The sequence below is a fragment of the Nannospalax galili genome, unplaced genomic scaffold (assembly GCF_000622305.1).
Source record: "Nannospalax galili isolate Female #2095 unplaced genomic scaffold, S.galili_v1.0 scaffold155, whole genome shotgun sequence".
NCBI classification, from domain to species: Eukaryota; Metazoa; Chordata; class Mammalia; order Rodentia; family Spalacidae; genus Nannospalax; species Nannospalax galili.
Window position 1 is genome coordinate 4,390,099 of NW_008339923.1, and position 14,773 is coordinate 4,404,871.

The 14,773-nt window shown below is 37.6% G+C and overlaps 1 protein-coding gene across 1 annotated transcript in view; it reads right to left on the reverse strand.

Moving 5' to 3' along the window:
- Positions 1–14,773, reverse strand: part of L3mbtl4 (L3MBTL histone methyl-lysine binding protein 4) — a 354,152-nt gene that overhangs the window by 118,512 nt on the left and 220,867 nt on the right. The window contains exon 12 of the mRNA XM_008834704.1: positions 9,489–9,559. Within this exon, the coding sequence (XP_008832926.1) occupies positions 9,489–9,559 (71 nt within the window). The remainder of the gene's footprint in view (positions 1–9,488; positions 9,560–14,773) is intronic.

A 14,773-nucleotide genomic window follows, 5' to 3' on the forward strand; every position in this document is an offset into this window, starting at 1 on the left:
AGGGTAAAAAGACTCCAAAGAAAAGTAGCCAGTTTCTTGGCTAAAACTCACAATGTCCTTGGGCCTCTTAGCAATATATTTCATTCCAAAGGCCAAAAATGTTGAAACTATTTGGAAGATTGTATGTAATCCTTAAATGATTTTAGGGTTACCTCCTCAGAGGGGGGGAATGTTAGAGTAGCCAAAAGACCCATAAAAATAAATAAATCAAAGAAGAGTACATGAAGTTATCAGGAAAAAAGTGATGGGGAGATATGGGAGGCGTTGGGGGGGAGTGGGCATGGATTTGATCATAATACCTTATACACATGCGTGAAATTCTCAATAAATTATTTATTTAAAAAAATAAAGGCAATATACAAGCCACAGGCAACATCACATGAAATAGAGAAAAACACAAAGCATTTCCATTAAAATCAGGAATAAGATGAGAATGTGTCCAGTCCTTCCATTCCTGTTGAATATAGGACTTGAAGATTTATCTAGGGCAATAAGACAAGTGAAGGAGATAAAAAGGATAAAATTACAACAGAAGAAGTCAAATAATCTTTACTTGCAGATGGCATGATGTAATACGTAAGTGGACCTAAAGACTCCACCAGAAAACTCCTTCAGTATACACACTGAATAGCGTAGCTGGATACAAAACCAATGCACAGAAATCAGAGCCTTCCTGGATACCCAAAATAAACATACTGAGTAAGAAGCCAGGGAAACAATACCATTCATGATAGCCTCAAAAATATATCTTGGAATAAATCTAATCAAGGAAATGAAGGACTGATATAATAAAAACTTTACAACATAGAAGAAAGAAATTTAAGAACATATCAGAAGACCTTCCATGCGCATGGAATGGAAGGATTAATAATGTAAAAATGACCATCCTATAAAAAACAATTGACAGATTAAACACAATTTACATTAAAATTCCAGCAATTTTTTCACAGATATTGAAAAAGTAATCTCAAATTTCATATGGAAACTTAAAAATCCCTAGATAAACCAAATAATTCTGAACAATAATAGAAGAGCTAGAGGCCTTGTCATTTCTGATTTCAAATTTTACTACAGTGCTATAGCAATAAAGAAACAAAAGCTTTTCATACAGGAAAAATACTCCTATACAAAGACACATATTGTAATAGCTAGGGTATCTCTTAAAGGAATATTTAAAATGAGGAAATGGGGGGCTGGAGACATGGCTCAGCAGTTAAAGTACATTTTGTTCAAGCAGTAAGGATGAGGACTGGAGTTTGGATCACCGGAATACTGTGTGTGGGGGGTGGATCGGCTGTAATTCCAGTGTGTAGAAGAAGGTAGAGAGAAGATAACAGAATCAAGCTGGATAGCTAGACTAACTTTTATCAGGGAGTTCTGGGTTCACACAACCTCAATGAATGATTGAGGAAAACTTCTGATGTCAACCTTGGGCTTCTACATGCCTGCATGTGCATGTGTGCCCACACACACGTGATCACATATAAATGCACATACATCACATACATATGAAAAAGATAAATAAAAAGCATGGGGAGACAGCAGACAGTTGCCAAAGTCTGTCCTATGCAAGCATGAGGACCTACATTTGATCCCCAGAACCCATGGAAAAAAAAACTTGTTCTTCTTCCCCATTGCCTACCACTCTTACATTTTTACACCCCCTTATCATAATGTTCCCTGAGCTGTGAAAGGGGTGATATAGATGTCCAATGAAGAGTTGAGCACTCAGTAACCATTTATTATCAGAACCTTGACCAAGGAAGTATCTCTGACCAAGGCTGAGGGCAGCACTAGTCTATAGGCATAAACGTACATATTTAGAAGGAAGTGTGACAACATATCCATTTAGTTAAATAGAAGCAACAGGTCCACCTCTAGGGTCCATAACTTCCCCAGCCAGGACACTTTACCTAGGTGTACAACATTGGACATGAGCTCCCTCCTGGATACTGGGCCTCAGAGCCAATCAGAATGCAGTTGGATACCTCCATAACAATCATGTCATTATTATACCAATGGACACTTCTTGCCTGCAATATTGGTATTATAGCATGCAAGGTCTATAGGTGGGTAAGACCTTTGATGATTTTTCTCCTTCAACTTCCTACATATTAACTTTGTTAGAGAAAACCATATTAAAAATACACTAAAACTTTGGACAATCATGACACCTAAGTTTCATTTCTTCATCTACAAAATAGGCCAATTCCTAGAAAAAATGATAGCATATGATATTTAAAAATTATAAACCCATTAAAGAAATTAATTTGCAGGGCTGGAGAGATGGCTCAACAGTTAAGGGCACTGGCAGCTCTTCCAGAGAACCTGGGTTTGGTTCCCAGGACCCACATGTCCACTAACAACCATTCATAATTCCAGTTCCAGGGGATTTGACACCCTCTTCTGGCCTCTGTGGGCTTTGCATGACAGGAGTACACTTGCATACATGCAGACAAAACACTTATACACATAAAATAAAAATAATAAAGAAAAATATTAAAAAGAAATTAATCTGAAATGAATACTCATAGAAACTTTTCAGGCTCAGATAGCTTTTTTGATCAAATCACCTGAATAGTTAAAAAAAATACACATCATGAATTTTACATCAATTCTTTGTAGGAATATAAAATGAGTGAATATTTCCCATCACATTTTTTAAGGTTATCAAAGTTAAAATATCAAAACATGATGACAGTACAAAAAAGAAAGTTATAATCAATTTCTTGTTCGAATATATTTGAAAAAGTCCTTAATAAAATATAGGCAGTTCTCACCTGACATAGTAATGTGGGGCTGTGAAATTCACCACACAGCTGAAACCATGAAAACTGCGCTTACTATTCAGTGGGAAAGTTTTTTTTCCATGTTTTTTAACAAATTTTGGTCAAAATATTAACAGTTTTCTTACTGTCAATCACAAATGTTCAGGAAAATATAAAAGATCGTCTAAGCAATGTTTCTGTGATTTACAACACTGAAAACAATGAAGTCTTTGTTTCTTTGCCAGCAGTACCTTCTGAGGGCCTTTATTCTATCTATCACAACTTTCTTCATTTGTATTAACAGTTTGTAGCCAAGGTCCTGATGGCACTGAATGATGGCATTTCTGTGACTGGTCCTATTTTTCCCTATAAATTAGTTTAAAATTGACCTAAATTTAAGTATTGTGCCTTCCTTCCCTGCTGTAGTTTCAGATTTGTTTGCCAATTATCTTTTTGGAGAAGAGAATCCTATAAAATGGTGCATCTGTTTAACACTGGGAGATGACAGCTAGGCAATACAACTACCTGCTTTACTGTGGGTGAGTGGACTGAATAACAGATATGCTGCAACCAGTCACCCACAAACTTGAAAGAAGTGATGGTCTGATCACAAATCACAGTGAGATCTGGGTAATTATGTAGTTATTTGTGGACTAATGTACTTGTACTTGATGTTATCACTCAGTAAGCACTCCTTGGTAGCTAAAAACCTGAACTGTGCTATTTAGGGTCTGGTAGCTTTTAGACTTAACCATAAGAAATGAAATTCATGCATCCTGGAAGCATGAAAAGCAAAGTCTACCTAAATTATTAGTTCTACTGGTTGATATGGGTGCTAGTATATGAAAAGGGGTTATTTTAAGTTCATTGAAAAATATGAGAATAATCAGCACACTTACATCATTATGTGATGATATACTTCAACAAAAAAACTCCTGAGAATCACTATAATAAATTTCCACACCTTAGCAGAATACAGGAGAAAATCATAATTATCTAAATAAAATCATTAAAAACCATTTGATAAAATGGAATACGTATAAAAGTAAATACACAGCAACCTAGAAATGGAAACAGTTTTCTCAGTCTAGTAATGAGTTTTATTTTAAAAACTATACTGAACATTATGTTTAGTAATAAGCTTATAAATATCTTCCTTCTGAGATTAAGAATGAGATAAATATGCCTTTCTATCATTATATCTATTTGACATTATAGTGGAGCTATCTCAGGGAAACTGACTCAGACCACTCAAAATTATTGGAGCGACTCCAATAAAATGAAGAGTACACCATGCTCATGAATTAGAAGATGCCGATTCATCTGAAATTAGACTAAAGAATCACTTCAGTTCTAATTAAAATCACAGTAAGCTGCATGCTGTGTGTGTGTGTGTGTGTATGTGTGTGTGTGTGTGTTTAAGCTAATTAGAAATGTAAAAGGGACAATATATCCCTCCCTTTTTTGAGATAGGGAGGGCCTCTCTGATGTAACCCAGGCTAACCTTAGACTCTTGATCCTCCTGCCTCAACCACTCTAATGCTGTTCTGCACAGTGTGCCACCATGTCCAGACTAGTCAATCAGGACAGTCTTACGGAAGAAGAAACCTGAAAGAATAACATTCCAAGATGGCATGATTTATTATATAAATTGTGGTATTAAGACAGCAAGATAGTGACAAAATAAGACACATAACCCAAATGAACAAGAGTAGTGTTTAGAAATAGACCCACCCATATAGGGTCATTTGATTTACAATAAATGACACCTCCATGCAATAGGGGAAATAAAGGACATTTTAATCAATGTTTCTAATGAACTGAAAATTCCCAGGAAAAGTAAATTCTGATCCCTATGTTATACTTGCTAGAAAATCAGTTCCAATTGCATTCTAGAGTGAAATTAAAACGTGAAAAAATAAGACAAAATTAAAAGTAGCAGAATATGTCTATGAAAGTGTATAGACTATACCTTTTAAATGAGACAGTAAAAGTGCTAAGAGAATCAGAAAGAACAGAGGAATTATTTTGAAACTTGAAATTTGTATTTGTCATAAGGTACCATAGAAGGTAAAAAGGCAAATACCAGAGCTGGAGAAGATATCTGCATGCCTCTAGCCAACAATGGATGTGTAAACTTATATAAAGAACTCCTGAATATCAATATGCAAAAGGCACTCTAAAAGACAAATGGGAAGGTACTTTACAAAACACAATAATCATTAAATGAGCAACTATGTTCAAGTTCATTAGGCATTTGACAAATGCAAAACTAAAAGTATCATTAAATACCAATGTAAGCCCCAAAGACTAGATGAAATTATAGAGACTGATAACACATGCTGGGAGGATGAGGAGCACTGCAATTTCCATCTTATACAGGTGGGAATATGTGGATGTGAACACTTTCCAAACATATCTGACAATAGCTCATGAAATATCTGTATTACTCAGACATTCCATCCATTGATGTTTGCTGGCAAAATCATATATGCATATGCACCAGCTCACACATTGAAATGATCCTGTAGCATCACTAGTAATAGTGCAAAACTAAAAGCAGCCAAGGTTAAAATGCATAAATTGTCTTATCTACATATTATTGAGTCATACGTAGCAATAGAGACAAACAATGTATGATTTACAAGGATCTCACATACACTATAGTGGATGTCAGGCATGTCAGAGCACAAAGAATATGATTCCATGTATAAAATATTGAAAATGGGGCAATAGTTACTGATAACCAGTGAATCAGAGCAGTGCTTACCCTGGCAGGAGGAGCTAATAGGTATGGCCAGCCTTGAGCTGGATTCTGGTTCTTGGCACAACTGGTGATTAAGTGGGTGTTATCTCTTGAGGACATACTAATATTTTAATGGCTTATAAAGAGGACATCATCCATCAGTAAGCTGAGGAAACATGCTAATCATAGATCACCAAATATAATGCTCTATCAGTTGAAAAACATATATATGTATATATATATAAAACTTATTATTTGCTATCATGTTTTTCATTTTTGACTTATAAAACTATTGGATTGACAAAGTAATAGCTACATTTTAGACCCCAAATGATAAACATATTTTAAAAACACCAACTTGTTAGATAAAATGTCCAGGCTTCCAAAGGGAGCCCCATCATAGCACAATGCAGTGGACCTGACAGAGTTGTACCACAGAGTCAAGTAGCAGTTCCCTGGCTCTGAGGACTTCTCATGTGTAGAAGGATAGAACTTGAGCACGTTCACACCCTAATAGCTTCAGTATACTTGTACAGAGGGTGTATCTTTTATCTAGTCCTCTGAGGATCACTTGCTGTGCAAAGGTAAAAGCTTGAGAAGATACCAGACACCTAACTCCATCATGAAAAAGAGCCATATGATGCTGACCACTGGCTCCATGCCCATGCATCATTCCACTTACCAATGGAACAAAGGATCATTACTATTTCCCATGTTTTTGGTGTAACACTTGATACAGATTATTAACACAAATTCTATCTTACTTCCTGTCAACTTTTAAAATATACTTTTATTATTTTATGTGTATGAGTACATTGCCTGCATGTTTGTGAGTGCACCCGCATTGTGAAAAGCCCTTGGAGGTCAGAAGAGGGTGTTGGAGCCCCTGGACTTACAGATGGTTGTTAGTGGCCACGTGGGTGCTGGGATTCAAACCCAGGTCCTCTGCAAGAGCAGTCAGTGCTCTTAACCGCTAAGCCATCTCTCCAGCCCCCTACCTCCAGTCAATTTTACTAGCAGATATTCTTTTACAATAATCATGCTTTCTTCAGCAAACTCGTATTATTAGAAAGTCACCAATTCTCATCTTTATATATTATTATTGTAAATGACCTCCAAGAATTATAAAAATCTCTAAGAATTATAGCTGACAATTCAAAGAGGAGCTCTGTGACCTGTCTAGTCACAGATTCTTGGCCAGAAGGACAGTGTCAGGTATGGACTCCCTATTTTGGAGCAGGTCTTAAACACAAGTAGAAGGTGATTTGTTGCTCCCAAAATATTCATGCCACTATTACAGCAGTGGTCATATTTTGCCAAGACAGTTGTTACTGCAGCACACAGGAGTGACACTGGGTAAGGTTGATGATTACTTTTGTCCGTCAGTAACATGCATAGCACTTTGTAGTATTATGAAAGCTAGCCAGCAGAGACGTAGCTTCAAGGTCAGCATCAGCTTGATTTCTCTTTGTTGGTTCTAGACTCAGGTACGTACTGTCTTCAGCAATAGAGGCTTACTGGTAAGTTCAGAACCAATAAAAATACTTCTGATTTTTTTATTTTTGAGAATGTCTTACATCAGTATTGTATTTGCATTATTTCCATCCCTCCCAATACCACCCTAATTGCTCCCATGCACCCAACTCCCTCTCAGTATCTTACCCTCTTCTTTGATTACTGTTACACACACACACACACACACACACACACACACACACACACATATTTATATGATGCACTTGGTTCTTTAGTGGTGTTCATTTGTACTTCTGTCTATGGCTGCCCTTTTGAGATTTGATAACCTTTCAGGGAACTATTCCCTGGAGAAAACTGATTCTCCCTCCCTCAGTAACCATGATTGCTTGTAGCTCTTCATCTTGGTGTGGTACACTGCGATAATCCCCACCCCCAACCACATGGGCATGTCAACTGATTTAGTCATTAAGCAGATCTTGTTAGACTAGTACACTGTAGAAATTTCATTGGTGCAGCTTTCCTGTAGTGTCTAGAATGCATTAACTAGCAGCAGGTGTCTTGTTCCTCTGGCTTACAATTTTCTGGCCCCTCTTCCAAAAGGTTCCCTGAACCTTAGATGTAGAGGTTGTATTGTAGATGCATCACTTAGGCTGGGGCTTTGAAAAGATTTTTCATTATATTATTACAATTATATTCACTGTCAGTAAGATGCTTTGTAAAATAAAGATGGTCATGAGTAAAATTTGAAAACATTCCATGATACAAAAATCAGAAGTTGTGTGCCCATGAGCCCATGCTCTATACAATCTCTAAAACTCCAGCACATAAAACTTCCCTTCACAGAATAAATGGAGAACATGTTTTAGTTCATTTTCCTTAAAAACTGAAAGACTGCTAATGAAGAAAGAAGGCATTGATTCAAACTTATGCCTCAAAACAAAACAAAAGAAAATGGAAGAACAAGAGACAAGGACATGGAAACGATACTCAGATTTACACTTTTAAAAATGAAGGGGCCTGTCCTGTGATGTCACTACCATATCTGTCACCATGGACCTCCCCTGAGAAGAAATTAAAATTTTTGCATTAGAAAGCCCAGTGAACACAGGAAAAAGTGAAGGCATATGGGTATAAACTTTTCAGAAGTCATGCAGAAAAAAACAAGTGCATACTGAGCAAGTTGGAAGCAATTTCATCTTTCATATTATGCAAATGCATTTTTTCTAGAGATGTTTTCTATTTTGGTCAGGATGATTCTCATTACTACTTTTACTATGTGAACTACAAAACTGTGTATCTGTTTTAACAGGAATATATACATAATTACTCTGTGCAGAAATTTTCACAAGTGTCAAAATATGAATTAAAACACCAACACTTTTTTAAGGCTTCTTATGTGATTCCAAAACATGCTGCTTACAGAATGAAGGCTTGGTAAAGTGGATGAGAACATTTGGAGGAGTTTCTAAAATATCCGATATTTATTTAAAGCAAGGCTTAGCTCTGAGTATATTATATAGACATTCTTCTGATGCGGAAGAAACATGTAGAAGCGCAGTGAAAGCCAACTACCTTAACTGCCCTCTATTTTTCTCAAGAGAAGACCTTCACTCTTTGTAGCTGAGATGGAAATCAACAATTCTTCAAACCCATTTTGGTCTTTGTCCACTACCTGAAAAGAGCAGTTTAGCTCTTGGACATCACGGCCTTATGCTTCAATGACTACCCAGCATGCTTTTTTTAATCTTAAGAAAACTCAGATGATTGCATTGTAAATGAGCTTCAGCATTATCCAATTGTGCTTTTCTACAAGTCCAGCAGAAAACACCAATAGAATCCCTACCGTGTTCTGAGAGATGTGAATTTAAGAATTATTGTGGCTGAAGATGCAGCATACTAATTACAAATGACCAATGTTTTCAAGTGACCAGATCAAAATATTAGAGAGAGTTAGAAACCTTCTTGGCTTTCCATCAAAGAACCCAGCCTCATATTCTGTCTGTATTGAACCTTCATCAGAATGAGATATAACTTTGCTAGACTCCAACAAATTTCTCATCTTTGAGGTTAAGCTTTCTTCCCAGTAGTTTCCCTGCCAGACTTAACTAATAAAGCATATTTTCCTCTCGTCCAATTTATCAGTCTCTGTGATTCCCGTGGATGCCCTACCCAGTCACTGCAGCAGCAGAGAGAGATCGGACCAGAGATTCTGACTTCTATGGGGCCAGATCTTTCCTGACATGAAAAGGTGAGCAGAGATGACAGTCTGGTCTTTTCACTTTTAAAAGTAGGCACATTAAAATTGGGGGACTTGAAGACAGGAACTTATTACACATTGGGTTGGTAGCAGGACACACATCTAAGAGTCTTTTGAGTTCTGGTCAGGTTCTTTGTACCATTCTCTATCAGAATGATAAAGCCAAACAAACAAGTAAGACACTTTCCACAACAAAAAGCAAAAGCGTGTTCTATGCTTTTGCTAGTGTTTTTGTTTTTACCTCTGAAGAGATTATCCAAGTCAGTATCTTCTTTTCCTTTGATTTTCAAACACTTTGCCTGCTGTACAAGTCTGGCAAAGAACAGAAATAAAATCTAGATTCATTATTCTGTGATGTAGGAATAAATCATGATAGCAGCTAGGACAAATTTAAATAGAAACCACAGGGTAAGTGATAGCTAATTAGCAGGTGTTATGTTGCATAGACTTACTAGGATTTTTTTCAGTTTAAGATTTAAAGAAAATACATGCTTTTGTTCAGAAAATCTAACTTTAAAAACTGAAACTTAAAAGTCTTCCTCCCTCATTCTGTTATAGCAAAAGTTCATAAATTCCTAGGAAATAGCCTTTTCAGATGCTCAGGCAGGGGGCAGCCAGGAGGTGCTGGCTCTCTGGGAGAGTGGGCAATGGCGATAGATGGGCAAATAATAAACAGTACTCCTGATTTTGGCACTTATTATTCTTAATCAGAAGATTATAGACATTTTGGACTTGGACAACTGTATGAAGTAATTTAGTTGCATTGCTGAATGTCAGAGAATTAATTAACTTTTGAAATGCTGCAGAATGCAGTAAGGGCTACGTTTGTAACTCTTTTATCATGGCACATCATTAAAACTTGAGGCTCCTACTTCATAATGAAAATGGAAGTATTTAAAATGGAACTTCTCCGGGGTTGCTAATTACCTACTAATTAATTTTAGGTAGACAGAACTTGAAATAATTAATTTATCTGTGTGTATTTATGATTTTAATAAACATAATATGTTATTTTTCACATATATATTCTTATTTCACTTAATGACACTTGATTTTATCTTCACTGACAGGCCTTGTGTTGGTCACAAAAGAACTGTTTCAGATGAAGAAACTGATTCAGTTAGCAAAACTCTCCATAGAAAATTTGAGTCACTTATATATAAATATGTGTAATTTCCATCTATGGCTTCTGTAAACATGGTTGTTGTGGTAAAAGCACAGCCTACTTATTGGTTAGGCATCTCTTGATCTAGACTTTTTACCAAAAACCAAGAAAAAGTTTGTATGGAGACTCTACCTTTGAACTTTTTGCTATGGTGCACAGTCTAGTAGATGAGGAAATACCTGTGGTGCAGGCTAGGGACAGGATACCTGGTGCAGTAAAACCCGCTTGGTGCCCAGACTCAGTGCCTAGGTTTGTGATGCACAGTGAATATTTAAATACTTGGAGTCTTAGCTGACAACCTGTGAAATGGAGAAAGTACCTGCCTCACTGTGTTGATCTGAGAAATTAGTGAAACAATATATTTTACAAAACAGTGTAAAATATTTATGTATTATGGACATGCATACCGTGTGGGATATTTATTTATTTATTTATTTATTTATTTATTATTTATTTATTTATTAGACCAGGCTGGCCTTGAACTCACAGAGATCCGCCTGCCTCTGCCTCCCGAGTGCTGGGATTAAAGGCATGTGCAACCATGCCCAGCATAACTATTTAATTTTTAAACTATTTAGTATTTTTGGATGCTCTGTATATCTCTATGCATCATCAGAATTCATTTACATTCCTCTAGGAAAGTATGAACTACAAAGAGAGGCTTAAGTTTTAGTAGTATCTGGTGGTCAACATGAGATGCTGGGTATCATCAACTCCCAACCCCCTCTGTGCTCCATGCTCAGCACCACAAAATAGTCATTTTTCAAAGAAGAAAATGGGATAAAAGAAAAATTTTAGCTTTGCTCACCTGTTTTTGGAAAACCTTTCAGTGTTTTGTCCTCAATTTTACAAATTTTAGGACAGTGTGAATTGATTTCAAGTCATATTACAGCATCACTGTGCACTGTATGCTAATGAGATAGACCTATCTTACAAAATTAAAAAATAGAGCTAGTCTGCCTTATATAATATTACTGGGATTTTGGAAAACAACTTTAAAATAAATCAACTGTATTTGGTAACTTTTTAAATGTGAAGCACTGTAATCAAGAAAATATGTCCATACACTTTCACTTTCAAATGATTACATCACTAAAGAGATGCCCACTCCAGATCCTATGAGCAGTTCAGATGCTGAGAACTCCACATGCCTAAGGGCTGACAGCTTCTTCATTTCTCGTAATATCACCCAATTTTCACAGAAATGCCATAAGGCAAGGGTAATATTCTAGTTTTATGGATACGGAAATTGGGGCTCAGAAATACCGACCAACTTGCTTTGTCTTAGGCACACACAGTCAATGGTAGAACCAGGATACAAAGTCAAGTCTTTGAACACTCAACTGGGGCTCCCTTCTTCACTAAAAAACATCTCCAAATTATACAACTTTTACTGCTTATTTATAGACATCTTGAAGAAGCAGTAGTCACAGGCAAATAAAAAGAAAAGGACAGTCAGCAATGTTCCTCGAGACCAGGATGGATGCTGCTTGGCACTCTGTAAGGGATGGGGATGAAGAAGATGGATGGGTGCCTAAAGCCTGTGAATATTGGGTAGGAAGAGGAGGAACTTAATAGAATGAGCATGAGTAATAGGAGATGAAACAAGTTTGGGGACCCGAATGAGCATATCAGTCTAGTTGCCTGAGACACCTGTACTATCCACAGAGGGTGAGATTAGCAAAGCAAGCCAGGAGCCAAACTTCAGACAGCCTCACTTGCTGAGCTCCAGTTTGAACTTAATCTCATGGAGAGTGGAAAGGCCATTGGTGTGCTTGCTCCCTAAAAGGATCTGCTGTGCAAACTCAGAACTGTTGGAAATGGAGAGGCCAATGGAGTGCCAAAGATGAAAAGTTTCTGTGGTTTAACCATTGAAATCTCCAACTGTTACTATTTCACCAACAGTTGTTCCTGAAGCCTGGCCCATACCTTTCATATAATCATAACTCCAGGTGCATCAAGTAACCTTCAGAATCTTTTACCAGCGAGATTGCTGTGATTGCAGCAACTGTCACATACCCATCCTGTCGCTGTTACCCAACAGCATCTGTTATCCATTGTCCCTTACTCTGATACAGATTTGATACTTCTAGGCAGTGCAATAGCAGTGGCCACTACTTCTATACTAATGAGGCACCAGGCTCTTAGGCTAGATGCCTACCACAGAATAGGAACAGATAATGCTGGTTTTGTATTGAAAAAAAAAAATAGGAATAGAAGCTTGACCCAGGCACAGAGTAGAACTAGAATCTGAATGTAACTCACACAACTGCAACTAGACCAGACACTTTCTATACAGACAATAGCCGGCAGACAATAGCCCACAAGTAAATTCTACCTTGTTCTAGTAAGTGATAAATGATTATTTACTAGAACACAATCATACTTATTGGCTCACTTCTTGATGTAGCTAATCTTACAAGGGCTGAGCTGAGCAGTGGTAACAGAGACCAAATTTGTAATGTTTAGTATCTGGTTCTTTACAGTTTGCTAACCATTGTTCTAGAAGTAAAGGAAGAGGTCCATAAAGTAAGAATGTACACAACACACGACTGTCCCATGTTGCTTTCTTTCCTCCCATATTGCCCTAGTACTAGGGTTTGAGAAGTGAACATTGGACTCTGAGTGTTATTTTTAAGTAAATTCTCCAAGTCTTTGCAAAATTTGATTTCCCTGCATGCTGGCTGCATTCAGTTAAGACAGTTCCAGCCACTAAATTCTCTGTACATCAGGGCACATGGACCTCCGCACTGTCAGGAAAATGGCTACAATAAGGACGTGAAGAAGGCGCTGTGAGATTGCAGAGCACAAGAGTGTTCTGTGTAAAGTGGGAGAGATTACAGCCAGGTTTCAGGAGATGGAGTCAAAACAAGGCTCATTAGGGAAACACAGTCAGGACAGGGGATGATAGCCAGGAGAACAGTCCCGTGGAAGAACAGATGAGGATTAGTGATGGGGTGTGATGAGGTGAGGAATGGGAAACAAATGATACGGACTGCAATAGCTTTCTGTGTTTTCCTATGAGGTCTGTAAGTCTGACACTGATTTTTTGACCCTATAGAATTACAAAATGGACCCAGAACCTGTAGCTGTCTATTAAGTTAGAAAATCATGAAATGCTAATATGTATATAAAAAGTAATTAAATCTTTAGAAATATGATAGTTTATCTGTTAAATTAATGTATATGTGAAAATGTTCTCTGTAACATACTTTTAAAAAATATTTTATTTATTATTTTTATTTTATGTGTATGAGTGTATTGCCTGCATGTATGTGAGTGCACCGATGATGTGTAATGCTCCGGAGGTCAGAAGAGGGCTTCAGATTCCCCCGGAACTGGAGTTAAAGATGGTTCATAGCTGCCATGTGAGTGCTGGGAATCGAATCTGGATCCTCTGCAAGAGCAGTCAGTACTCTTAACCACTGAGCCATCTCTCCAGCCCCTCTGTGACATATTTTTAAGAGGGAAAATACTGGAATCTACCTGTCAACAGAGGAACAGGCTGATTGAATCAAGTGTATCCACACATGGAATATGATGCAGTTGTTAAAAATAATGCATTAGATTCATTTGTGTTGATAAGTAATGTATTCTTGAAACATCTTTGGTGTGTGTGTATGTATGTATGTGTATGCATTTGTGTGTGTGTATGTGTGTGCGCGCGCATGTTTATATGTGAGCATGTGCATTTGAAGGCTAGAGGTTGACAATGGGCATCTTCCTCAGTCACTTTCCACCTTATTTTTTGATATAGGGTCTCTCACTGAATCTGAAGCTCACTGACAGGCTAGACTGCTTGACCAGTGAGTTACAAGTCTCTGCTGTCTCCACCTCCACTGAGCTGGGTTACAGACTCCCACTGCTGTTTCTGCTTTTATGTGAGATCTGAGAATCCAAACTCAGGTCATAAAGCTTGCCAGCAAGCTCTTTCCTGACTGAGCTATGTCCCCTGATACACCATGATGAACTCTTTTGTTTGTTTGTTTTTGTTTATGTTCATGTTTTTTGAGACAGGGTTGCCCAGTAAACCACAGCTGGCCTGGGCCTCACTATGTAGAACAGGCTGGTCTTGAACTTCCGGAAATCTACTGGCCTCTGCCTCCCAAGTACTGGGATTAAAGGCATGTACCACCATGCTAGCCTGTGATAAAAATTTAAATGCAAGAAAATATGTTGCAAGTTAACAAAAATTAATATAAAAATATAAAAGAGGGGCTGGGTGTGGTGGCTCACGCCTTTAATCCCAGCACTGGGGAGGCAGAAGCAAGTGGATCCCTGTGAGTTCAAGGCCAGCCTGGTCTACATAGTGAGTTCCAGGCCAGCTGGGACTACAGGGAGACCCTGTCTCAAAAAGACCA